Below are 26,307 nucleotides of genomic sequence, written 5' to 3' on the forward strand. Positions count from 1 at the left end.
GAGGGGGCCACAGGGGAGCAGAAGCACTCCCACCACCCCTGCTCCAAGGGAGCATCTATCCCATAAGGAAGATGAAGTTGATAGTGGAGCTGAACTCTTCAGGTGGACATTGAAGAGGACGAGGGCCCTCTGGCCCTCAAGCTGAGTGGGCAGATCATGGAGGGAGGGAGGAGGAGGGACATTTGTCATGCTGTCCCCATTGCAGCACGCTGCCCCATCCTGACAGCACAGCTTTCAGGAGGTGCTGCTGCTGCTGCTTTGGGTGTCTGGCGAGAAACGAGAAGTGCTCGAGTGCAGGCGGGAGGTTGGGAGGAGGGCACAGGCTGTGCAAGCACTGCCGCTGCTTTCAGCAGAAGAGCCTTTCACCTGCTGGGAGCTGCCCTTGACAAGGTGGCACTGGGTTTTTTGGATCCTGAAAATGAACTTCGGGAGGATTTTCCTTATCAAGTGCTTGCTGCTTTTGTTTCCCAAAGCAAAATGTAAGTCTTCGTTAAGATCTTCAACATTTTTTTGTGTGTGCTACTGTTGTTAAAACTGCCTTTAAACAATTTACAACTTGGTGGGATGTTACTAATGAGAAAGTAGTTCAATTTTCACTATGGGTGAGGTGACTGGAGAGTCTCTGGGTTGTGCATATTACTACTTGATTTCATTTTCATCCAGGAGAGGAGGGCAAGACCCAAATTTCCGATTTCTATTATAACAGTAAGCTGTAAACAGCTCTGGTTTTAAGTTAATGAGCTTTAATTTGACACGTGTGTAACAAGAAATATCAGCATGCAGTTTTCTCTCTGCCTTTGAGGTAGCTTGTACTACATTAGTGATCTACTTCATGGTGCATTGTGCACAGCCATAATCACGTGTAATTACCTTTTCTTATCAGTGATGAGCAAATCTTCTGAAAGTGCAAATTATATTCTTCCCTAAATATTAACAGAAAGTGTGTAATATCTCAGTCATCAGTGGAGCTCAAGGATAGAATGCAAGAACAGTAAGCAAATGCCTACTTACATTTTGTACGCTACTGCTCTCATTTTTAAAGTATTAATCTAAAAACTTAATTAAGGTGTCTTCTTCTCTCTAATCTATGAGTTAACAACACAGTTACGCACAGATTTTTTTTCCCCTGTTCATTCCACTATAGATTGATTGTATTTTTTTTCCTCCAGAACAAAATTAATTGGCGAATAAGGAATTTCTGTTTGGCATGTGATGTATTTCTTCCCAAACAGAAATTAAATTCATTCCCTTGAATGGAAAATGGTTTTCAGACTTACCTGAAGCAGTGAAACAGAAGATTCCTTACTTCTCTAATGTTACTTTTTGGAGCTTTTTCTTTTTTTGACTCTTCCTTGTGGCTGCAAATGGGCTCTACGCTGCCAGCTCTGATCTTTCTGCCCCTTGAAGAGCATTTCAGCTGACATTAGCAGAACTGCCATTTCCTCAGCTAAGCAGATTTGTAGTATCATGTAGTACATGTGTGGAATCCTTTGCTTTCCATTAGATCCATGGGATCTCCCTAGGGATGTGTCTTGGAGGTCAGTCCATAGAGATGCCGCCGGATTTTCTCTGAAAACTTAGATCTTTTTCTCCATATTTTTGGATAGAAAATATAAATGTGCGTATCTGTTACGCAAAGGTATCCTGTTCCTAGCTCTAAATACTTGCTTGTGATGGAGCAGAAACAGGTACTGGAACTCAACTATTTGGGTACAACCCATAGTGCCATCTCAGTGGAAGATAGCTGCTGCCCAGACTCACAGCATGGCTTCAGAATGTTTCATTTGATGCATCAAATAACTCATGTGATACTAAACTAAGAACCTCGCCTTAGTCTGGGGTGGAAACACATCAGTATTCATTTTTCTTGTTGCAGAAGCAAAATATTTTAACTCTTTGGTTATCTCTAATATTGTTAGTTTACTGAAACAGGACCTGGATTTCAGTTGCCCTTGTAGTTTATCATTGTGGAATAATGGATTATATGCTGCAGTGAAGGACTGTAAAAAGTGCATAAGCACAGTATTATCTGTAGGAAAAAGTGCTTGAAATCTATCAAGTTAGAGCAGAATCAGCTCTCTCTGATATTTGGGAGGAATTCCCCCACCCGCCCATCAATTTTATCCTATAGATGAAAGAGGAATGAATATAGATCATGAACAATGAAATAAGTTGCAGTTCAGAATGAAAGATTTTTGTAGTGAACATATTCCACCTCACACTTCTAAACACTTTTTAACATCTCCTTCTACAACTTTCCCAGTGGCAGCTGGGATGCAGGCATTGCCACACTGAGGTGACATCTCTGGATGTGTTCCTGGGGGACACGGGTTAGTGGGAATGGTGGGGATAGGTGATCTTATTGTTCTTTTCCAACCTTAATGACAGTATGATTCTATGTCAAAATGTGCCTCCAGAAGCACAGTTTCCCAGAGCAATACTTGCAGGGACTACAAAGCAGCCTGCAGCATGAAGGGCATGGCACCAGGCACAAAGGGAAGAATGAATGATGTCCTGAGGTGATGATGTGTTTAACTTCCCACAGCCATTTCTGACTAACACCTTTTCTCAGTGCTGCCTTTACTCTGGCAGCACTGCTGTGCAGTGCCCTCCTCTCGCCTATTTTGCAGAGGGCATGTACAATCAAAGGGCACCTGTCAAGAGAAAAGGCTTTTTTTTTTGTCTTTGCTTATCTCCCAACATCGCCTGTGCCTCATAAGCTTGCAGGCTGTGGTTAGCTGTTTGTTTCTCCCCCTTGCTTTCCCATACCGTGATGCTATGCTAGAAACGTGGGGTGGATGCACTGTGGAGCGGCACTGAGACTTACATACTTGCGTCTTCCTCCAGTTTGGTGTCATGTGCTCACTTCTTGACACAGACACCTCTTTTAGGCCACTGTTTTTATCATTGCTGCCATCACTATTGGTGCTCAAGTGACCACGTAATCCAAGGCCTCCACAAGCTTGCTGTTCACAGTAATAATGATAGCAATGACTGCTCTGCATGTCAGCCTGTGCCAAGAGCTAAGCCTGCCCAAATGACCTTATTTTCAGGAAGGGTGAATTTAGTGGAAATGCTAAGTCAGGGCTTGAAGCAGTGATTGAGCACCTGGTGGCTGCTCAACGCAGGGGATCTCAGGTGCAAGCAATGTACTTGAGTGACCAGAAGGCAGAGACAGGATCCACCCCTTCCCAGACCTCATGTAAGGGCTGGAAGTGGAGGTAAGGGCATCTCATCTGGAGATCTCTGTCTGTTTGAGGACTTCGCAGGTTTTCTAAAGGTAAGTAGCTCCTTTCTCATTTTTCTTTGCCAACTGCTGTTGTATTTGAGTGGATCCTCCCTGGCCTGGGATCTTGCTACTCTATTGTCATTGCTGTGCTTTCTGTTGTGTTACAGTGGAGTCCACAGGCAGACAAGAATCTCAGCATTCAAAATCACAATGAATAAATCATCCAGAGAATAAAGCCTGCTTCTGTAAATGTGACTTTCAAATTCCTCAGAATTAATTTGGATACTGATGAGCTAACAAACAACCAAGGGGAGCTCTGGAGTAGTGGGGAAAAAAAAATGTGGAGAGGCTTAAGAAACTGAGTGGGTAAAAAATGAAAATCCTTTGTAGGATCATGGCACTAGATATTAGGAAGGATCTCACCTCACCATTATAAGGGTGGTGAGACACTGGATGGATCGTCCAATAAGTTGTGGATATCCTCTCCCTGGAAGCATTCAAGACTAGGCTGGATGGGGCTTTGAACAACCTGCTCCTAGTGGGTGGTGTCCCTGTCTCTAGCAGGAGGTTGGAACTAGATGATCTTAAATGTCCCTTCCAACCCAAAGCATTCTTTAATTCTATGGCTGTGGTTGGTGAGCGGGGCAGTAAGGACTGTTTAGGATGAACTGACAGATGGATTGTGTTTACCTTTGTAGGTACCAGTACAATAAATATTTACAAGGCAGTGAATGAGACAGCTCTACTCAGTTTCACTGCTGAAAACATGCATGAGACATTGTGGACCAGAGGCAACGAGAGGCTTCTTCAGATGAAAGACAAAAAAATTAAATATTATGTGGAGAAGATGCAGTGTAGGTGCAAAGTGCTTCTCAATGGGACTCTCCGAATAGAGCGGCTGGTGAAAGAAGACAGTGGGATATACAAGGTGTCTGCTTATGACAAGAATGGAAAGCTGAAGGCAAATGAAACAACAGTGCTCATTGTTTTGGGTGAGTTCTTGCTCTCTCTCCATACCGATCCAAGGGTGTCTCACTTTGTTGAAAGCCTTCATTGCAAACTGCCTGCAGATTAAGAAAGTCATTGGGGCCTTATTCATGCTTTAAGGCAGTGTATGGGGCTGCTGAATCATGGCCTGAACCTCTGATTAACCACCTGAGGTGAGCAATGAGTCAGCCATTGGAGCACAGGTGAAGGCAATTCACCTGTGCTGCAGGAAGGGGTAGAGCCTGGCTCCACATCTCTTAGACCCATTTAAGAGCTGACCACCAGTGGGGAAGGATCTCTTCTGGAGATCCGCTCTACCGGAGTTTCCCTTGCAAGCCCAGGTGAGTGTACCTATCTTCTCTGTTTCCTGCTTTGGTGTAATAACATCATAGCCAAGCTCTCTGTTATACCTTAACATCTGTATATTTGTTAATTGTTCACTGCTATACCGTAACATCAGTATATTCATTAATTGTACAGGCAGTGTGCTGTCATTGGGGTTACCTGGGTTTAATTCCAGGCTAAGGTGATAGATTGCAAGTTAACTATGTGCTGCATCGCTTCCTTACTCTGCAGCAGAGATCTTGCCTTACTGCTGATACAGAGCTGTGGGAGTAAAACCCTTCAGTAACTGTTGGGTGCTAGTATCAATTGTAATCCAGTTCACATACTGGTACTGGAGTTGGAAAGACAGCTATCCTGAAGAGGAAGAAATAGTTGAGATGGTGACACCATCACACCAACGTGAACCTGTACTCTAGTGTTTTGTATGGGGGCCTTTCCTCCAAAAGATGCCCTACAGCTTGCAGAAGGGGAGTTGGTTAATGAGGGAAGGGAGGTGCCTTTCCTTGTTATAGTGTGCACTGAGGCTTCATTTGCTACAGACAGCTCTTAATGGCTATTTATAGCTTATGCTGTCTACACCTGGAGATGGCCCTAGTTTGTGGTTGTTCACCTTGTTTACAAAGTAGGAATAGAACTCTTTTTCCAGCAGATGCCTCTGTCAGCTTTTCCTGGTTGAGGAAAGTCCTGTGATGGAAGCCTAATTCAATCTCTGTCATTGGCGACAGAGAATCCAACATAACTAGTTGCTTGTAGGATGCAGAGAGATAGAAATCAGCTCCCTCTGTCATAGCCTCCTTGGAGCCAAGTGCTGTTTTGTTCTGTTTTCTGTTGTGATGAGTTTTCGTGCTATGGCTGTCATGCAAGCTGACTGCTTTTGGCAATGCATAAAGCATTGTAAGTAGCTGTTTGTTCTGTCTTGGAGGAAATCTCTTCTGATGAGTACAGGCAGATCAGAGCTAATTGCATTTGTACTGGAACACTGGGGCAGGAGAGGGCTGTCTCTGGCTTCCTTTATCCATATCCTCTGCCCCAGAACACCACTTTCTCCCATGGCCATGAGCCAGGCAAAAGCTGGAGATCATTTGGCCATGTCATGCAGCTCTCCTTTGCTGAAGTGCTTTTAGGTGCTCTCCAAATCTGTTGGAGCTCCACACTAGGGGCTTCTCCCCAAATTACTCAAGGAAGTTATAAAATGAGTGAAAAATTCCCCTCAGAGTAGTGAGGCAGTGGCACAGGCAGCCTGGGGGGGTGGTGGAGTCACTGACACTGAAAGTGTTCAAGAACAGTGTGGATGTGACACTGAGGGATGTGATTAGTGGGAATATATTGGTAGTCAGACTGGGTGATCTCTGTGATCTTTTCTAACCTTAATGATTCTATGATTCTATACCTTCAGGTTGTGCTCAGTATGGTTAACTATCTGAAAGTCAAATGCCCTTATGATGTTAACTACAGATATTTCTATTCAGAAGCAGAATGGGGGATAAAAATCAGATTTCAAACTGGCGATGCTGTGGTGACAGTGAGTTCTGGAGGAGATACAGTGTAGTTACTCTTGCTGGCACAAACAATTCCACTTCTTTTGAGGAAGAAACACCTTCTAAGGAATTGAGGAGAAAATGGAAAGAGACAAAAAGATCAGAAGCATGTTAGAATGAAAATGTAAGCTAAGAGATGGCATTTTCTTTAACTGCTGTGTTGCTTCTGCAGTGGAAATCCGATTTGTTCTTATTCTTCTCTGGTCTCATTATCTGGTGCTAATTCGTCACTGCAATTCCCTGCTCTTTCACAATGGAGATTTTCAAAAGGAGAAACATCATCAGATCTGTCTGTCCCTTTATCTTTTTCAGAGCCTGTCCCTCAGCCAATCCTCAATGCCGAATGCATTAATAAAACACTATATGTGAAATGTACAGTGAAGAAGACTGAGGACCAAATGTTTACAATAGAATTGACTCAAGATAAAATCAACAAATCCCAAACGAATGTAACAGAGGTGGAATTTACTACTCGACACAGTGGGAGATACAGATGTATTGTTAAGAACCAAGTCAGCAAAAAAACAACTGAGAAGGAAATCAAGTGTCCAGGTAAAAGTCCATTTTTACCAGAATCAGCTAGGACTCAGCTACAGCACTTCAAGTAGTTCTGTCTATCTGTGGGGTTGATCTGGAGCCACAAGCAGCCATGGTTCCCTGTATGCAGTAGCGAGTCTACTGCTGATGCTGGGTTTCGATTGCATGCAGCAGTCTGTGAGAGGCAGAAAACATCTTTCCCTTTTATGCCTTTAAAAAAAAAAAAAAAAAGTAGTATAAAAACAAGTGATGCTTGCTGAAGGATTATAGCCAAAGAGACCATTATAGTAAGACAGCACAAAGGTACCGAAGAGGGTAAGCTACCATGACAAAAACTAAAAGCTTATTCTTGGAAAGTGTGCCTTGGTATCTTCTCCTTTCTTTCAGGGTATTTGCTCTTGATTTACACCCTTACGGTGGGAAAACATCTTGCATGTTTTCTTCCTCTCCTTGCTCATACCTATAAAGGTGATGGCTGTCTGCTACCAGTGGATATGCATGGTTGTTCTCACAAGAGGAAAAACAGGCTACTTGGACTCTCGAGGCTGCCTGGAAATCAGGAAGATGTTAGCTAAGCCTTGAGACTGTGTGACTCAGATGAGCATAGTTCAAGTGTTCCATGGATTTCTTTACTCATTTCAAGTTTTATCTGTTACCTTGAGTATTGATCTTCAGTGGACGAGACAACTTAAGATGGGATTGAGCTTGTTGAAATCTTTGTATAGTCATGAGTCTGCCAGAGCACACCATATGGTCAGCTGGGAAAAGCAGGTATAGGAAGGGCAAAATACATAGCAGCTGTCAGTGTTGCACTGAGAAGAGCTAGGTTGCTGAGTATGCTTGTTTCCATTTACTCTCAGGGAGCAGCCCAGGCTGATGACGTACTGTAGATGTACATCTTGACTTCAGTCTTACGACTCTTGCCCTTTGTGTGCATGCTAAGGTGGCACCAGCAGAATCTCCTTCTCTGGAGCTTTGCTTCAGGAAGCATAGGAAGGGCCCCCTTCTGGGGATTGAGCTCCACAGCACCTGCACTCAGGCATGAACACCCAAGCAGGGGGTGTTGAAGTAAATCTGGCAAAACTTAGCTGGCCTACTTGCATAAATCTTTGCTCACCAAACAAATAAAACTCTTGTTTTAAGGCTGTGGGATATATTTTTGTTGTTTTCACCATTTCTAATTTGCACAGAGCCAAAAATTGAAGCGGAAGTACTAAAATGATATGAGGCAAGCTGCTCTGTGTCTGCAGCTCAGATGAAGTACTTAAACTTTATTTCTGTTAGGTGCTGAGCACTGCCTGGACAGTTCTTATCCTTAAAAGGGTTTATTGTAGGAGCAGGCCATTTGTGCTAATTGAAGAGGAGCTAGCATGCACAAGTGTCCTGGTTTTGATTTTTCTTCTAAGAAAGTTTTTTTGCAGTATTCTTCAACACTGTTTCATGCTGCGGTGAGGACCAGCAACTTTTTTCTGTGTACAGAGAAAGGGCAGAGGGGTGGGTTCTCTAACTAGTGCTGCTTTCATTTCAATGGCAGAAAGATACAAAATTCTAGGCTGGTGTTACACAAGCTATTTCTTTTCCTCTAACATCCTGTTTACTCTCTTAAGTAGGCCAGCTGGACCTCTATCTCATCTCAAGCATAGCGGGAGGCGCAGTATTCTTCGTTGTCTTTGTGATTTTGCTTATTTATTGCATCAGGAAGAAAAAAGCAGATAGGCTTGAAGATGATGGTAAGTGCTTAAAGGCTTTAAGTTCTCTCCAGCCACCTAAAATCTTAGAGGTTTTTCCTGACAGCTTCCCTGTGGTAGGAGCAAGAGCTCATCTTTGGCATGTAGTGAATCTTAGTGCATCAGCTGCTATTGTCAGTTTTGGTTTCAGACATATACTTTGAACAAAAGGCTCTTTGTTCTCAAGCACTTCTGTTTATCTATGTAGGAAAAACGGCTGCTCTAATCCTTGGCCAAGGCCACCTGTCATGAACATCCATGGGGTTAAACATACAATTAAATATCTGTCAGTAGATTTTTTTTTCCAGTAAATTTATGTAGTATAAAACTAAGATCTCTAACATTGTTAGTCACCTTTGGAAACACTGTTTCCAAGTCTTACACCCACATGCTTGTCAGACTTGCTGTATGATCTTCAGTAGCATCTAGGCTCTGTGTGAGTACTTGAACTATAAAATGTGAGAAGACATTCCTTTGCGCAGCATTATTTGATGAAGTAAAAAGGGTAATGTTTAAAAGAAACTCCAGCTGATACCTTAAAGGTGCCTGTGGTCAGTCTGACAACAAAGGTTAGCACGATGCTTCCCATGGCTGAGGGTAGAACTTCAGTAAGGCTAACTCATTATGGCCCCCTCACTTTCCCTGAAGCATCACCACAAAGACTGGGCAAGTGTTCTCCCTGTCCTCTAGGAGAGCTCATAACAGTGCAACCATGGAATGTTGTCTTAGACTTGGCACGTCTCATGAGTAAAATGCCAGTGTGAGCAAAGCCACTAGAATTTTGCCTTTCACTATGGCTGTTCTTGATGTTCTTTGTCAAGGGAGTAGTTTATCCCATTCAGTGCGGTGACAGCACCTCCTCAGTTTTTTGGGTCTGGATTAAAGAAAAGAGGGAAATCTGGGTTGATAAGAACTAAAATAAGGTGGCTGGCCTCTTTGAAACAGGTTGGTGTGTTATTCAGGTTATTTCAGTACCCCAAGAGGTAAATTTCTCAATTCTAAGCTAAAATGACTGACATACTCTTGATCATCAGAAATGATGAGTTAATAAGGTGGCATGAATTTAATTCTACCTACTGGAAAATTCATGCTGGCAATTTCCAGGTCCCTGGAAATCTTCGTGGCAGGCAGTGGCAGAGCAGGGCTCTTGTTGCTACCTGTGGGTGTGACCCATTTCATAGAATCATAGAACATCTGGGGTTGGAGGGGATATTAAATCTTGCTCAGTCCCAACTCCCTGCCAGGGGCAGGACTGCCCCCCACCAGCTCAGGCTGCCCAGGGCCCCATCCAATCTGGCCTTGAGCATGTCTATGGATGAGGTACCCCAGGTTCAGTAGTGTCTTCAGGTACACTGATCTCTGGGGCTGCTGCAAAACTCTGAGAGCTGCCTGAGTGTGTGGGTGACAGTGACTTTTGTTGTTTGCTGGAGTAGCAGGACAACCTGAAAGTGACAGTGGCCTTGCAAGTAAGACCTATATATATAAAATTTTAATTCTATGGTCCAAACTATTTTCCCTTGCTGTTGGATTTCAGTAAGAACATTGCCTCCTGCTTCGATGTAAGTAGGTGCTTTACTGCTGGGGTCTCCTGTTGTTGCAGATGAGGAAAGGATGCAGATCCATCAGGTGGACAGAGAGATGGCAATGCGGAAGCTCCCTCAGCCACCATCCAACCCTACCCCCCAGCAGACCTGTGTGCAGCAGATGCCTCCTCCACAGCCACATGCACAGCAGCGAGCAGTGCCTCCACAGCCCAAGCCACGTACCCAGCTGCAGGCCCAGAGCCAGCTGAGAGACAGGCACTGAGTGCCTGTCCTGGAGAATGGAGGACTTTTTCTTATGCAAGAAGAAAGTTACAACAGTCAGGAACTCCTTCCACCCAGGCTTGTGTAGCACTCGGCTATGGAGCTGCAGAAGATTAGGGAGAGCATCAAGTAACTGGACTTGAAGAGAGACGGTGGAGGAGGCTGAAGACTATGAGATCTGGGGCCTTTTTTCTTCAAGTGACTCTATACTAATGTATAGACTACTGACACCTGTCTTTCTGTGGTTCACTTGTTTTTACCACACCTTGTTGTTGTCTTGCTTTCTGGATGGGTTATATCAAAAAGAGAGAGTCTTACTGAGACAACATGGGCATGTGGATCTTACCTGGTTTTATCACATAGCTTTTTATTCTCTTGTTGTGCATTAGAACAGCCCTCTGGTTTCAACATCAGATGCATGATCTCCTAAACAGAACAATAATCTGTATACAATTAATAACTGATCTGATGTTGGAAGAATTGGTGCTGTCCAAGACAGGACAACAAACAAAAAGGAGATGTGATGGACTCAAAGCATGCGCATATGAAAAATTGTAAGGGGGAAGGGTATATCCTTCATTTTTTTTCTACCACTTCAGTTCCTGTGCTTCTTTGCTGGCAAGTAAAAGGAAACAATTTTCCCTATAGATCTGTTTGGCTAGTCAGGTAGCTTTTTTTTTTTTTTTGTGTGTGTGTGTGTGTCACAAAACAGGTCTGGTATACATTGATTCTTAGAAGTAATATTTCAGACTGCCAAGCAGCCTTCTTAACAGTGCTGTTGTCTGAATTGACATAGCTTCCATCACCTGGCCACCTGTCTGAGTGATCAAGCTCCCTGATTTTGCTGGTAAGCACCTCATGATTGCTGGTTTACAGGAAACTGCTGAGAGGAGGCCTCCCTCTATCAAAGGTAGAGGTGCATGCCTGGACTGCACTAACTATTCCTGCATCACTCTCTGTGTTCTGGACAAACAGTGCTTGCTCCTCTGGCCCTTGAGAATGTTCACAACTGCTTCTGTCAGATAGCTGAGGAGCTAAGAGAGGACATGCTTTCTTCAAGCAATGTCTGAATGGATAAACTGGTCCATCTGGTGTAAAGGTCAGCAAAGGTGGAGAAGGGGAGAGCTGCCAGAGCACAAGATGTCCAGACAGCGTTTTGTTGCAGTAGGCAGAAGGTTGTGCAGTATGCATCTTCGAGCTGCTTGTGCCATGGCAGTTAAATAGACTTCTTTTTGTTTCTCCTCAGAAATGTGACTTTTTATCTTCTGGAATGAGGGTGGAGAAATAACTTGTCAGGGAGAGGAGAGGATCTCTGCCTCTTCCAGAGCTTGCTCACTCTGCTTGAGCTCCAGAGGGGACACAATGTTGGGAGGGTCACTTGTTCTTGGCTTAGCTTTCTGCAGCTTGTTTTCAGGGTTTTTACTACTTGAAATTGTATTTGGTAAATATTTCATGGTTTACTTGGTAATACAAGCATGTACCTGCAGTGAATGAATAAAGATAAGAGTGGATGGCAAGGGCCTCAGCTCATATCTTTGCTGGTATCCCTTTGAAATCTCCCTTTGGTATAGAGAAGACAGGAAAAACACTCTGGTCTATGAGCCACAAGAGCTTGGATGCAGGAGGTGTTGCATACAGTACTTTCCAGGGCTCTCTGTTGGCTCTTCTTATGACATCACTGCCACAGTGCCTTCTGTGCCATAGGCTTAACAGAGCTGCAGCAGTGCTTTTGAGATCCTCCTTCCCCATGGGACTTGCTCAGCTTCTGTCATGTTGGCTAGGCCAAGGGACGTGGTACCTCTAGTTACTCGATAGGCATCTGTAACTCTGTTCCTTATGTCTGGTGTCTTTTTTTCAGCCCATGGGGATGGTTGTACAGAGCCTGGGGCACAGCCAAACCACTGTACTGGCTGCTCCCTGATAGGCAGCCCTGCAAAATGCTGCCAGCTGCTCTTGTAGCCTGGTGCCTGTGCTGTAGCTGTGCTCCTGCTCTGCAGTTGACCTCTCCTTGAGGTATCCTGTTAGCCTGAGTCCTCTGCCTGATTCCTCTTGCTAGTTTCTGGATTACTAGGCAGGGAAATTCTCTGTGCTGTGATCCTAGCTGCAGCAGACATGGGTGCTGCAGAGTTTGGTTTCAAATCCTCATTTACTTCCTCAGACCAGAGAGCCATGGTACTGCATTTAGCCTGAGCGTGGGCAGCATTCCCTGTTCTGTCCCCTTAAAGCATAAAACTCTCCTGAGCTCTCTCTCCACTGCTGCCCTCCTCTCCCTGGGGCTGATACTGAGGTGATGCTTGCCACAGCACCATGCACTGGGGCAGCTGAGGCAGTGCAAGGGGATGCTGGTTCAGCAGTAGTGTATGTTGGTTCTTTAGGTAAGGGACTGCAGCAGGAAGCTAACTCTTCTGAGTGAGAGTCAAGAAGCTTTTCTGCTCTCAGCTACAAAATTGGGTTAAACCATACCCAAAAGCCAGGCTCCAGACCACATTATGATCCTCCTGGGCTGCATCAAAAGAAATATGGCCAACAGGTTGAGGGATGTGATCCTGCTACTCTGCTTGGGTGAAACCTCAGCTGGAGTGCTGCATCCAGACATGGAGTCCTCAGTAAAGAAGAAATATGGATCTATTGGAGTGTGTCCAGAGGAGGGCCATAAAAAGGATCCCAGGGATGAGACACCTCTCCTACAGGCTGAGAGCTGGGGCTGTTTAGCCTGGAGAAGAGAAGGCTCTGGGGAGACCTGAGAGTGACTTTTCAACATCTAAAGGGGAGCTATAAGAAGGAAGGGGACAGAGTGCTTAGCAAGGTCTGTAGTTATAGGACAAGGGGAAATCGTTTCAGACTAAAAGAGGGGAGTTTTAGACTGGACATAAGGAAGAAGTTTTTTTTATAATAAGGGTGGTGAGGCACTGGAACAGGTTGCCCAGAGAGGTGGTGGATGCATGGTTCCTGTCCTGGAGGCAAGGCTGCCAGATGATACCCACCACAGTGGGTATAAGCAAAGTGGCACATATCTCAGTGCTGTCCTTCATTTTGTTGCTGCAACTGTGGCTGCCTTTGACCTTGCTGCAGTCCACCAGTGTCTCCTCTGGGATGTCAGGCTTTCCAGCTAAACCTCTTGCTTAGGTGCTGAGGGGTCCGAGCTGAATATAGTAGGGGTCTGAGCTGAATATTGCCTTGTTGGGTGGAGTTACATGAAAATACAGCACAGGTAGACATAGGTCAATGAGCATGCAGTAAAATACTCACACAATGAAAATTTTGTCAGGGCAATACTTACATTAGCTTCTGTCACCTTTTCTTCAGTAGTCACTACTGTTTTTATGATGTCTCGTGTTTGTTTCAATGTACTGTAACAGGATATTTGTACATTCCCAAGTTCTGCTTGATGCCTCTGAGAAAAGTCAGCCATTTTTTTCCGAACATATGTCAAAGAGCATTCACGTCTTAGGTTTTTGGTGCTGCAGAGAATGTATCAGTTCTGGAAAATAGCTGACATCAAGACTTAACAGGAAGTGCTCAGCCCTGGTGATGCTTGCTGCAATTGTCCCTGGTTGTTTCATAGATATGTCTATTGATGAATCACACCAGATAAAGAGTTTTTCCCCATTCTTCCTACGAAGGATGAGATAAGAGTGCTGATGTGCAGAGCTGCACTCTGCAATTACACTGGTCTGTTCTCCCTGGCATGAGAAATGCAGGATGTGCTTTCTAGGTGTTAGCAGGAGTCAGCTTTGGTTGGTGTTGGAGAACAGGAACCAGTACTGAAAGTATGGGAGGAAAGTGCAACCCCGTGCTCAGAGCAGGGTGGTTATTGTGTTGTGATCCTGCAGTGCTCACCAGCTGTGTAGTCTGAATAGGCACCCAGAAAAGTAGTGGTTGGCCCTTGTACATCCAATCCCTATTTTAGGCTGCTTGACTTGAGCAGCACTTGCTGGCTAAACCTAGGCTTTGTGGAAGAGTATATGAAACTTTGGCAATTGCTAGGGTGCTCCTGCTTCTAGCACTGTGGGACTGGAGTCAGTCAGATAATTTCAATCCTAAAATAAAATGTTGAGCCTGTAAAATGTCAAGTAGGAGACTGGGGCCAGTAAATGTCTTTTTTTTTTTTTTTTTTTTGGCATGCTTTTAAAAATAATGCCATGAGGGAAAAGGCATCCCTCATAGTCTGCATCAAATCCTCAGGCTTTGATATGGAGATCAACCTCAGCTGGGACTGTCTTGCACATCAGCCCTCTTCTCTATTCTGATAAATAAGGCTTCTATGCTTTAGCTGTGCTGAAACCTTGCAACAGGCTCAAGAAATGCTGAATTTGACTTTCAAACTGAAGTCCTCTGTGGTGCATGCCATGGATGATAGGTCAGAGCAAAGCTCGGCTTGGCAGGCAAAGCTCTGCAAACACTACTTGCAAGTGCTGGTCATGCAAGTGGGATGTCAGAGATGTGGACAAAACTAGGACAGAGAAATGACTCAAGTTGATGTTTGGTTTCTGCCTGCTGTTGTAAGCAGCACCAGCCTCAGCTCCATTACCTCATGTGCCTTTGTTCTGGGTGATATTGTTAGATGGTGTCTGTCTCCAGTGCCTCTGAAATGCAGGTTTTAAAGTAGCAGGGGGAACCCCACAACAAAGAAGCCCTCCATGCAGCAGCACTCACTGGCCGCATTTCCCACGCACTTTCTCTGCCTGTGTTCTAAGAGAAGGAAGGCATTTCATACTGCTGCCCTCCCACACAAATACCCACTTTCACTCCAAGCCCTTCTTGGTGTCCCAGGGTAGGTGAGCAGGCACAGGGGGACTGTGGGGTACAAATAACTCAGAAACCAAATAGCCTGTAGGCAGCCTGATGTGCATACCTAAGCCTCCTGCTCCCTGGTGAGGTGGGACACCTGGGCCTGCTGCTGAATGTTATACTTGCTTGGACAGGCTGGGACTTCTGTGACTGACTACCTGGCTCAGACACATTCCTCTTCCTCTGCTAGATGCGAGGTGATGTTTCCCATCAAGAAAGGGAATGAAATAGAGGTGTGAAGCTCTGTTAATGAGTTTCTATGTTGCATCACTGCAGCTGTGCTTTATTCCATTTCCAGTCTCCTGGAGGTGTTACAGCTGCTCAGCAAACCACCTGAGGGAGCTGTGTCTCCGAGAATGGCTGTACGGCTGCAGGCTCTGCAGCTGACAGGCATGCAAGTCTTGGGGTGATTGCAAGGCTGACATGCTGCAGGCACTCTTGGTGCTAAATCACCGATTTTATGTGGCCTCACTGTGATTTCAGTAGCCAGTGCAAACAAATCACCAAATGAGGATGTGGTTCCTATTGCAGGGGAAATGCCCATATCACAGACCCAAAATTCAAACAGAAAACCTCTGACGCCCTTTCGCTAAGCTTACAGTTTCTATAGACTGTTTTTGTTTTAGCCATTTAAAAAAGAAGAGCTTAACCAAAAGCCAGCCACCGCAAAGGGGAACTGAGCAACATAAAGTCTTTAAAAAAACATTGGAAGGAAGGAAATGTGTCTGTACAGAAAGTGACTTGAAAGGAGCCTTTAGGCCCAGCATGTAAATTCTGCATGTTGGAGGAACTGCGAGGAATCGAAGATCCTCCAAAGAAAGGTCTGTGCAATAAGCTAGTGTTTCTGTTAGGTTAGGGCACTGGGTTGGCCTGGGGTAGAAGAGAAGTGTGCTGGAAGTCCATGTAAGGAAAAAGAATTCAGCTTTAGAAAAGCCACCAAACTGCTGAAGTGCCACAGGTGATGCCAGGGTTAGAGGGGGAGTCAAAAAGAGAGGAGAGGCATTTCAAAATGGCAGCCAAGGAAGAAGCCAGTGAGTCCCCTTTCTCTCAAAGCATCTGTGCTAGAGAAGAACAGTGACAGAGCACCTGATGCAGCCTTGATGTCTTATCTAGAGATGAAAAACTGCACTGGTTCTATTGGGCACCAAAGCAGCTGTCTCAACTGACTCAACATATGTGTGCAAATGATAGTAGTGAGAACTGTTAGTCTTTTCCCTCTCCAGAAGCTTTTAAGGACAGATGCTTCCAAAGCCCTTATAAGAAACAGTTCAGAAGAATGGTTTACAGGCCTACACTGATCGGATGAGAAACAAAAGCTCCGCTTCTCCAAGATATAAAAAAAAAAAACTACAGTAGCTACATAGGATGAAATAAATGATACAGATGATGCTTTTCTGTGGAATGGCTACAGCTTGGCCCAGCACTGCAGAAAGCACTGGTCATCTATAGACTGAATAGTGGCATGAGCCTGACAGACTTGCCCAATCTCTCACATTGGACCTGGCTGTTCTGCATTTTCTCTCAGCATAAAGCACATGAGGAGCAATCAGATGTTTTCATGTAGCAGTTTTGGAAGCAGACACTTGCCTGCAAAACTGTGTGGCTACCAGCCCTGAAACCAGCCCATGGATCTCTGCCATGTAGTGGCATAGGCAAAATCACAAGGTTGGAAATGACCTGCAAGATCATCTAGTCCAACCATCCTCCCATTACCACTGCTACCACAAGCTACTAAACCATATCTTGCAGCTCCTCATCCAGATACCTCTTGAACACTGCCAGGGATGGCAACTCCACCGTCTCCCTGGGCAGGCCATTCCAGTGCCTGACCACTCTCTGAGAGAAAAAGCTTTTCCTTATGTCTAACCTAAACCTCCTCTGGTATAACTTGTGGCCATTTCCTTGGATCCTGTTTGTTGTTTAGGAGAGCCAAAGTGCACTTAAAGACCCACAGGGTAAGCTGGTAGATACAAACCAGAGTAGGCCAGGATTGATGCCCTTGTGAAACATGCCTCTGAAGACCTTCCTGGTCTTCAGTTCAGATACATTAATGAATCACTGAGTTATAGAATCATAGAATGGCTTGGGTTGGAAGGCACCTCAAGGATCATAGAGTTCTGACCTCCCTGCCACAGGCAGAGTCGCCAGTCACTAGATCAAGAACTAAATCAGATTGCCCAGAGCCCCATCCAGCCTGACCTTAAACACTTCCAGGGATGGGGCATCCACAGCCTCTCTGGGCAACCTGTTCCAGCACCTCACCATTCACTCAGCAAAAAAAAACTTCCCCCTGACATCTAATCTAAATCTCCCTTCCTTTAGTTCAAAATCATTCCTCTTTGTCCCATCACTATCACCCTGTGTAAAAAGTTAGTTTCCCTCATGTTTATAAACTCCCTTTCAATACTGGAAGGCCACAATGAGAACTCCTTGCTGCCTGGAGCCAGGGGTGGGGGGGGAGGATGGCACAAGGTGAAGGATTTTGGTTGCCCTCTCCCAGAGGAGGCCAAGGCCTCTCTACCTTAGGTAGTGAGCAGCATGGCAGGAGGAAGGGACACAAAATCCAGACCCATGCTTAAAGGACAACTAGCCCTTTGCTACTCAGGGAATGAGTCACTGCTTGGTCTCACCAGGGGTGAAGGGAAATTTGTGGGCTGTCCATATAGTGGCAACAGGGATGCCTTGTTTAAGCCCAGAACCTACTAGCCAGCTTCTGGTGCGTACCTCTAGGCAGGGAGGGCAGGTTGCAGCCACTGTCTACTGTGCAGCTCCCATACAAAGCTTTGTCCTTGGTCCAAGCTGCTAAACTGTGCTCTCAGCCGTCTTCAGAGGTGAGAGGTGGAGGCAACAGGTGCTGGCAGAATCATGCTGGATGCAATGGAAGTGTGTGTGCACACCACATGTGGGTGCTGTCACCTAGTGGTGCAATAGAAGTGTGGCATAGCCGGGGCTCTGTGCCCTTTTCCCTGCCTGACATCAGTCACTACTGTCTGTTCACACACTGCTACAAGCATGTCCAGGTTTCCTTTTTCCATCTTGTCACTGCTCAGACATGTTCTGCCACTTACACAACAGGAAGCAAACCTCCCTGGTGGAGGCCCCAAACTTTCCTGCAGTGCACAGGGAGATGACTTTTCTTCAGGAAGGCAAAGGCTTTGTGAGAGGTGCAGCACTTGGAGGCATTCCAGACCGAACGACAGTGGAAGGGCAGAGGTGGAGCAAGGCTGTACAGTTCATCTTTCTTCTCAACTACTAATAGTTCATCCTGTAAGTGCCTTGTTCCTTGTACAGAGAGGGAGTGCTGGAAAATCCAGCACTGTACAATGACAGCTGGAACACGAGCCACAGTCCAGGCAGTGGAACAGCCAAAAGCAGCTTCCCTGACAGGAAACATCGGGATGGTTTTGTTTTTAAGGATGCAAGGATTTCTTAGTTGTATTCTAAATAATTGGTCTAGGTTGAAATCCTTTATCTTTCTGTCTCTGAAATACCTGCTTATGCGTAAGGGAGAGTGATCTTGGATGGTGTCCATAAGGAGACATGGTTATGAAGGTGAATCTCTGCTGGCCTTGTTTCTGCTGTCCTTCTCTATCCTCCCCTGGTAGCTCCTCACTTTTTTTCTTTTTTTTTTCTTTCTTTCTTTTTTTTTTTTTTTTTTTTTTTTTTTAAGGGGATTAACCTGCAGTTACATGTGCTTAAGTACATTAAATATTTGGTTTGCAGAAGACTCCTTAGCTTAGTTTTTCTCTTCTGCTGTGTAAAGAACTCCTATGGCTGGGCAGGATGCGAGGAGAAACCTCAAAAAGGCCACAAGAGGGCACCTGGAAACAATGGTTTTGTGCATCATGGCTGCGTCTGCTCTTGAGCTCTTCCCTCTCCTTTTTTTTTTTTTTTTCCTTTTTTTTTTTTTTCTTCCGCTTTTTTTCTTCTTTATTTTTCTTCTTCTTTTTCCCTTACACAGACACCGAGACCTTTTTCATCTTCCTGCGACCTTGCTGCTTCGTGGCAGGAAAGGTGAGCACAAAGCCAGGCACTGTGCAGGCAGCGATGGGTTGCCCCCCACCATTCCCCAACTGCCCTGCATCTTCTCCCTGCTCTGAGCCCATATTGTACACAGGCACACGCCTGCAGGGAGCAATGTTCTTGTCTACAAAATACACACGTGCATGCTCATGCATTGCAGCCACACAGCAAAAGCGGCAATTCTAGCAGCAAACCCTGTTCCTTTTTTTGTTTTGTTTGTTTGTTTGTTTTTTATTTTTTTTCTTTAAAAGCTCCCTGAAACATGCAGACTTCAGTGAAAGAACACCTGTGTGCAAACCACAGTGGGGTTCGGAGCAAGGAAAGAAAACCCCATCTCAGCGAGAAAGAACATCAGGCTAAAAGCAGCACCAGGTTTGGCTGTCTTTATGAGACACCACTGCACACTGGCTGTTTGAGCTGATGCTGTTTGAATGTGGCTGCTTGAAAAGCTTCATCTTCAGAAAGCTGAAGGCATTGTGCCAGAGATCCTGCGCATCAGGCTTCAAACCCAAGCTGTCAGGAATGGGAAATTTACGGTGCTCAGCTGCACTGAGGGACAGCTGGGTGCAACACCAATCTAATCCAGATTATAAAGATCCTGGGGTTTGCTCAGAGGGAATTTTGATGCGTGCAGTCACAGCATAGCACCCCTGCCGCGATTCTTTTCTGGGAGTATGAGCATCCGTGGTCTTTCCCCATCTCACATGTGCAGATGTGTGCTCTTTTCATCATTTCCTCCTTGTTTCTCATGGGACCATGCAGATTCAAGCATGAAATCTGTACAAACAAATGTTTTTTACATGTTATACGGTGTGGCTGTGTTGTATACACTTATGCTGTAATTGAATCACTTCCTTGCAGCTCTCTTCCTTGTGTGAGCATCCTACTCTCCTGATCAGTGCATGTGTGCAATAAACATTTCATGCCATCCAGCTGTGCCCAGATAACCCACATACAACTCACACTTACATGGATGTTTTTAATCACAGAGGCACTGAGTGCTCTGTAATAAATTAATACTAAAGACTGTGTGTTTACAGCCACCCTTCCTGTAGTCTGTACAATGTTGAGTATAAATAGACATTATATCTTCCTTACACAGGCACACAAGCACACACTTACATTCCTTTCTCCAGAATCATAGAATCCTTAAGGCTGGAAAAGACCACTAAGGTTATTCAGTCTGACCACCAGCCCATCCCCACTATGCCCACTCTCCATACCCCTCAGTGCCACATCTACACAGTTCTTGAACACCTCCAGGGACAGTAACTTCACCAGCTCCCTGGGCAGCCTGTGCCAGCACCTCACCACTCTTTCAGTGAAGAAATGTTTCCTAATGTTCAACCTGAACTTCCTCTGGTGCAACTTGACGCCATTCCCTCTCATCCTATCGCTGTTACCTGGGAGGAGAGACCAATCCCCACCTCACCACAGCCTCCATTCAGGCAGCTGTAGAGTGATAAGGTCTCCTCCCCAAGCCTCCTCCAGACTGAGCAATTCCAGCTCCCTCAGCTACTCCCCAGAAGAATTGTGTTTCAGGCCCCTCACAGCTCATTGGCCCTTCTCTGGACACACTCCAGAGCCTCAGCATCTTTCTTGTAGAGAGGGCCCCAGTGGACACTCTGAGCTGTATAGGCAACGGCTGGGGCTCCTTCTCAGGTAGGTGCAGCATCTCTGCCATCGTTGCTGCAATGACAAAAAACGCAACGACCTCTCTCACAAACAGCCTCCTCAGCCGCAACCTGCCTGGGCCTGCTGCATGCCTTGGCCCTGGGCACTGTGCTGCTGCCTGCTTGGGGCGGGTTGCTCATGTGGTAGCTGGCAAACAGGATACAGCAATGTGATGCAATGTGGGCACTTGGGTGGCTGGAAGAGATGTTGGGGAACTGGCAAAGATTTGTGGCTTTTGGGAGGGCACAGCTTATGGCAGCTGTCTGTGGAGGTGGGGACAATCACCCAGGGTGTGGCAGTAGGGAGGGGAAGTGGTGGGAATTTCTGCAATCCTTCCTGCCCTACATCAAGCATTGGGACCTTGCTGCTGCATGGTTTGCTAAGGCCAGGAAGGACATGGCCTCACTGTGGCTTTTGCAAGTGGTGGGGAGCCTGAGCTGAGCTGAGTTGCACGTGGGGAGGGTCCCTGCCCTGGAAAAAGGGCATTAGTTCATACCAGCTTTCAACTGCTTTCCCATCTGTGTTCTGCTTTTCAATAGGGGCTTCCTGCTATTCAGTGTGAGTCTGCACAGGATGGAGCCCAGAGAGAGGTGCTGGGGCAGCACCAAGAGTATGTGTTTGTTCTATGGTATTAGCATGGTGCAATAATGGTTTCTGTCTTTGTACCTCACAAGCTATCCTGGAGTGGTGGACAGCAATGAGAGTGGCACTAAGTGCCTCTATTCCACTCCTTTATCTGCACTGATCCCCAGCTGCACTCCTGTATTGCTGGGGCCCTGCTGAGGCAGGATAAATGGGTGCTGATAGAGCTGAAAGGGTTCCTGTTTCTGGAACACTGATGTAGTGTGGGAGGTCTGTTTGTGGGTGCCTCTTTGACCTTCCTGAGGGAAGCAAGGCCAGGCCCTATGGTACCCTGGGTTTAGAGCCCTAAACCAAACACTTTTCTATTCACTTTTTTTGCCTTTTTTGTTTAATCTTTTCTGCTAAGACCAGAAGCAAGGCAGAAAGTGATGGCCAGCAGCTGTACTTCCCACCCCACCAGCTCTCCTCAGCAGCCCATCTCCTTGGGGCAGTAGTGCTGGTGCTCCCACCACTTTCTTCCCTCTTCTCATCACTGTGGTATGTTGTGACACAGTTGCATCCAAAGGAAATTAAGTCCGTGCGAGTTGCTTTATTTTACAGCAAGCCCTCTTCTCTGCTCAGCTAGGAGGCAGCAGCTGGTGCTGATATGGTGGGAGCCCCTCCAGCTCTGCTGCTTCGTTTGCTCCATGCAAGACATTCCCAGCCAGACCAAAGACTGGAGCCAAATGTGCCTTGGATGCAGTAGAGCAATGGCTTTAGGTCCCTGGTGGCTTGCTGACCTGGAGACCTCTGGGCATAAACCCAGCACAGTGTTAGTGGAAAATTGGTGCAGCCACCAGAAGGTCGGTAGGAAACACGCGAGCACGGAGGGAGCCAGCTGCTCTACGTGGGAAGGCAAGTGGTTGGCCCAGAGGATGTGGAAAAGAGAGGCAAGCCAGAGCTGGAGTGCACTGCTTGCTCTTATGGCCAGGAAGATCAGCGGCTAGGGCTGGATATGGGTGAATGCATGGGGCCATGTGTTTGAGGAGTGACCGATGTGCTGTAGATGTCAGCTCTTGTGAAAAGAGTGTTGGAAACCTCCTGGCCCAGGGAAGCTGACTGTGTGGTGTGTTTCTTTACACAAGACTGCTGTCACCTGGGGTTTTACCTTCACAGGGAAAGGCACAAATCCTGTAAAGGGGGCCTTTAACTCAATCTGATGTGCAGTTCTTCCCTTTGCTTCTGAGCTGGCTCTGTGCCACAGAGAAATGTCCAGGCTGCCCAAGCAGAGAAAATCTCTTCTGTACATCCTTTCACATCCTCAGCAGGTGATTCAGGTTACAAAGGTCATTTCAAACATTACGTGTGTGCTGAGGTCTGGGCTGGCTATGGGGACCGCAACGTGTTGTGGAGCATGGGGACTTGCTGGTGCCTGTGGGAAGGCCACAGCTCTTTAGTCTCTTCTTGAAATCAGCTGGCCTCTGCATCAAGGGGTAATCTAAACTCGTACACGGACAGCCCTCCCTCGTTCTGCTTCTGCAGCTTTGAGACTCAAAGAAAAAAGCGAGGCAGCATTATCTTCATAAAGTGAGCTGAAATGGTCCATTTTTTCCTTAGAAGTTTCTGGGTGACCAGTTGTGTTAACACAGCTGCAGCTGTGTCTCTGCAGGGATGTTATTTTCTAAGCAGAAACTAAGAACAATTCCCTCAAAGATTCACTGAGGATAAAAGTGATTATGCTGGAAGGAGCAGCTTTCTTGCTTTGGCTCTGACCTTTTCCTTCCAAACTGGAGAATCACAGGACCACAGCTTCATTAAGGTGGGAAGGGGTCCTTTGAGGGTAACCTAGTCCAAACCTCAAGGAGCCCCCAAACAAAGCAGAAGGATGATGAAGCATCAGTGTGTTCCTGAGGAGACAAACTTTGGAAAGCAGTCTTGGCTCACTGGGACTCAGCCGGTCTCCAGCTCTGTGAGTCGGGCTGGAATTTCAAACCAGCTGTGGATCCCTTCCAGACTCATGGGTGCTCTACAAAGAAGTGGTTCTGGTTTGAGCGTGACCTTTCTCTTTGCCACGGATAACACTGCTGATTCCCTGTTGTACCCCTGATAGGAGGTGTATCCCTTCATGCAGAAGGGCAACATGTCTGGCGCTCCTTTTCTGGATGTCTGAGCATGTGCTCCTGGGGTCCCAAACCCTCCCCCAGACCTCCCAGGTTTGCATGAGTTTGCAACTGTGCTTCCTGCTACTGGTTGGTCTGGGCGTACGAGGAGAACAAATGTTGGATGCTATTTAGCGCTTCAGTCAGGTCATGCCGCAGCCAGGAAGTGTGATGGTTGGTAATGGAGAACATATGGGCTTGCTTGCAAACACCCTTGCTTGCTCTATCCTGGCTTCCCTGCCTATAAAATGGAAATAATAACTTGGAGTTTAAACAGTGAGTTGTGGGGCTGCCTTTGCTAACAAATATTTGTTGGTGCCTGCGTGGAGGCCACGGCCTTTGAGATTTTCTCATGAAATCTGTTTCTCACAGACTTTCATCTGCAGGATGCAGGAACGCATTTTAGTCAGAGGATGTTTAGGCACTAGAGAAGCTGTGGATGCCCCATCTCCAGAGGCATTCAAGGCTAGGTTGGATGGGGCCCTGGGCAACCTAAGCTGGTGGGAGGCAGCCTTGCCCATGGCAGGTGGTTGGGGCTGGGTGGGCTTTGAGGTCCCTTCCAAACCAATCCACTCTATGGCAATTGTGATTTTAATAGCAGCAGCACAGCTGATCAGCCTCCTGCCCTTGCACCCCATGGGAAGGGAGTAAGGGATGGCCTTGATGGTCAGGCAGGGGGAGTGGGCAATTGCTACCCACCCCTCAGGTGGTCCCACTGCCTCACCACGGGAGTGTGGTGGCCATCTATGTGATGGCCACCTTACAGCTCCTGTGTTGACTGTACCTGATGAAAGATCATTCCCATCTGGGGGTGTTGGTTTCACTATCCCTGTAGCTGTTTGTGTGTTTCTCATCACTGGTGCAGAAAGCCAGCACCTCCCGCACAGCTGTCCTTGCATGCGTGTGCACTATATCAAGCATCAGCTGACTCCAAGAGCAGCAGCAGTGAAAGAAGTTCCCGTAGATATGAACATTTCCCAAGATAGCAACATAAAGTAAGAATCAGGGGGGCTATTTCATTATTTTTTCCTCCTCCATCTTCTCTCTCCTTCTCTCTTTTTTTTATTTTTCCTTAACCAAAGCTCTTTATTCTGCCTTCAGGGAAACCATTACTTATCTTTATCTTAGAGCTGTGTAGTTTTTGTTTTGTTTTTGTTTTAAATCATTTTCTTTTTCTATGCTGATCTTTTTAAGGCAGAGGGAAAGAGGAGTCTTTAGAGAAGATATGTAAGGCTCCCAACTCCTCCTCTTTGTCCTTTTCCTCCAGGGCACTTTGTCCTCACTCCTCCATCCCTCATCTTGGCGTTGGCTTCTGGGGGAAAGGAGGCCAGCTCTGGCCTCTCTCCTAACTGACAAACTCTGCTCCTCCCTGCATTGTTTCATATTTTCTTGGCCTCTTTTCTCCTGGTGAGCCCAGTGCAGGAATGAGCTCATGGTATTTCAAGAGTGGAAGACTGTGCTCTGTAGCATAGAGGATCCTCCTCAATCCCCTGGGGTTGTGTGATGTCCTTCTGGCACCCAAGGCTGCCTGAGAAGCAGGGTGGCTGGGCAGCACAGCCAAACAGTGATGTTTGATCACGGTGAGACCCAGCCCAGTGTTTCAATGTTTTGAAACCCTGTAAAACTGAGCTGCTTCTGGAAAAGCTGAGCAAAGAGTTCTTGAAAATAAGTTGTCCGTAAAACACCTACTCCCATCATGCGGACAGGGAAACCAAAAGGCTGGGAGATCTCCCAGGGCCACAGTACCAAAAAGTAGTGTCCCTTGCAGCCCACCATGGGGCTAGGATGTTGCTGGTGTGACAGCTAGTCCAAGGCCTCATCATGACAGCCCTGAGCAATAGCTAGTGGAAGCCTGTCAAAGCAGAGCAAAGCAACTCACCAGTAAATGAAGTGGTGTTTTTCCAGGGAAATTTTTGCTCAGCAGAAACTACGTGGCTGCATCTGATATGGGCTCCATAAGTGGCCATTAGCTTGTTGTGGATGAGAGCAACGTAATTGAATTTAAGGAAAAGGTTTAAGAGGAAATAAACTTTTCTTTTTGCATAGAGTTTCCTGCATTCATTTTTTTTTTCTTTCCGGTTGATAGCTGCAAATGTCAATAGGTTGCAGTTAATATGTGAAGATAAAAATAAGAACAAAGAGAGAAAAAATGAGAAGGAGAACTAAGGATGTCCATCTTCACTAGAGCTGGGCGTATGTAGCAATAAACGTTCACAAAATGTGCTTGTGAATAAAACATGCAGACTGTCTTCCTCAGTGATTGTGACCCATTTTATTTCTAAACACTCAGTTGAAAAAATGTTCTGCCCACAAAGATGCTCACGAAAGCAAGCTATCTCTTGGAGTAATGTGAATAAATATAATTGAACGCTCACGCTGGCGTTATTCTCAAAGTCATTTTGAAGAGCCCTATCAGTTGCACGATAGGCTCGTGGAACAATTTGGAGTGATTGCAAATAACTTGCAGCTAGAAGAGGACATTTTTCCTGCGTGTGAAGCATGGCCTCTGGCTGGAAGTGACGCAGTGTGACTTACGTGACCACTGGCATACAGTGAATGGGGGGCAGAGGGGTGGGATGTTTTCAGCGATGGGGTCCCAATGAAGCCGTATGCTAAAATGCCTCCACAACATCTACTTGTCAGAGCCATCCGAGGGATAGTCCCAGTTGCAAGTAGACAGGCTGCTCACTGGTAACTCGGGGACAGATAACAGGGCTTTGACTGTCCAAGGATTTATCTGCAGTGAGCAACCTGATCAGCTTTAATCATATGTGACAGCAATGTGAAGTGCAAAGTTTTGGCCAATCAGTTTGAATTAATCGCCCCGTTCCTCCATCGGTGTCACTGAACATGAGGTCAGGACAAGCTGGTGACTTTTCCTCACTCGGCCCACAGCCATGAGGCACACCCTGCCTGTGCATATCCCCATGA

At 46.1% G+C, this 26,307-nt stretch overlaps 1 protein-coding gene across 2 annotated transcripts; it reads left to right on the top strand.

Annotated features, from left to right (window-relative positions):
• The first annotated feature begins 222 nt into the window (after nt 1-222).
• CD2 (CD2 molecule) lies at nt 223-11,687 on the top strand. 2 transcript variants are annotated; one of them, XM_010721607.4, is made up of 5 exons: nt 223-479; nt 3,928-4,221; nt 6,412-6,651; nt 8,244-8,366; nt 9,964-11,687. In XM_010721607.4, the coding sequence occupies exons 1-5, from the start codon at nt 419-421 to the stop codon at nt 10,167-10,169; spliced, it is 924 nt and encodes a 307-aa protein (XP_010719909.1). In that variant the 5' UTR covers nt 223-418; the 3' UTR covers nt 10,170-11,687. The 2 variants fall into 2 exon arrangements, with proteins under 2 accessions (XP_010719909.1, XP_010719918.1); XM_010721616.4 differs by having other exon boundaries at nt 8,247-8,366.
• Nucleotides 11,688-26,307: the final 14,620 nt, after the last annotated feature.

This window comes from Meleagris gallopavo, chromosome 1 (assembly GCF_905368555.1).
Source record: "Meleagris gallopavo chromosome 1, MGAL_WU_HG_1.1, whole genome shotgun sequence".
Classification (NCBI taxonomy): Eukaryota; Metazoa; Chordata; class Aves; order Galliformes; family Phasianidae; genus Meleagris; species Meleagris gallopavo.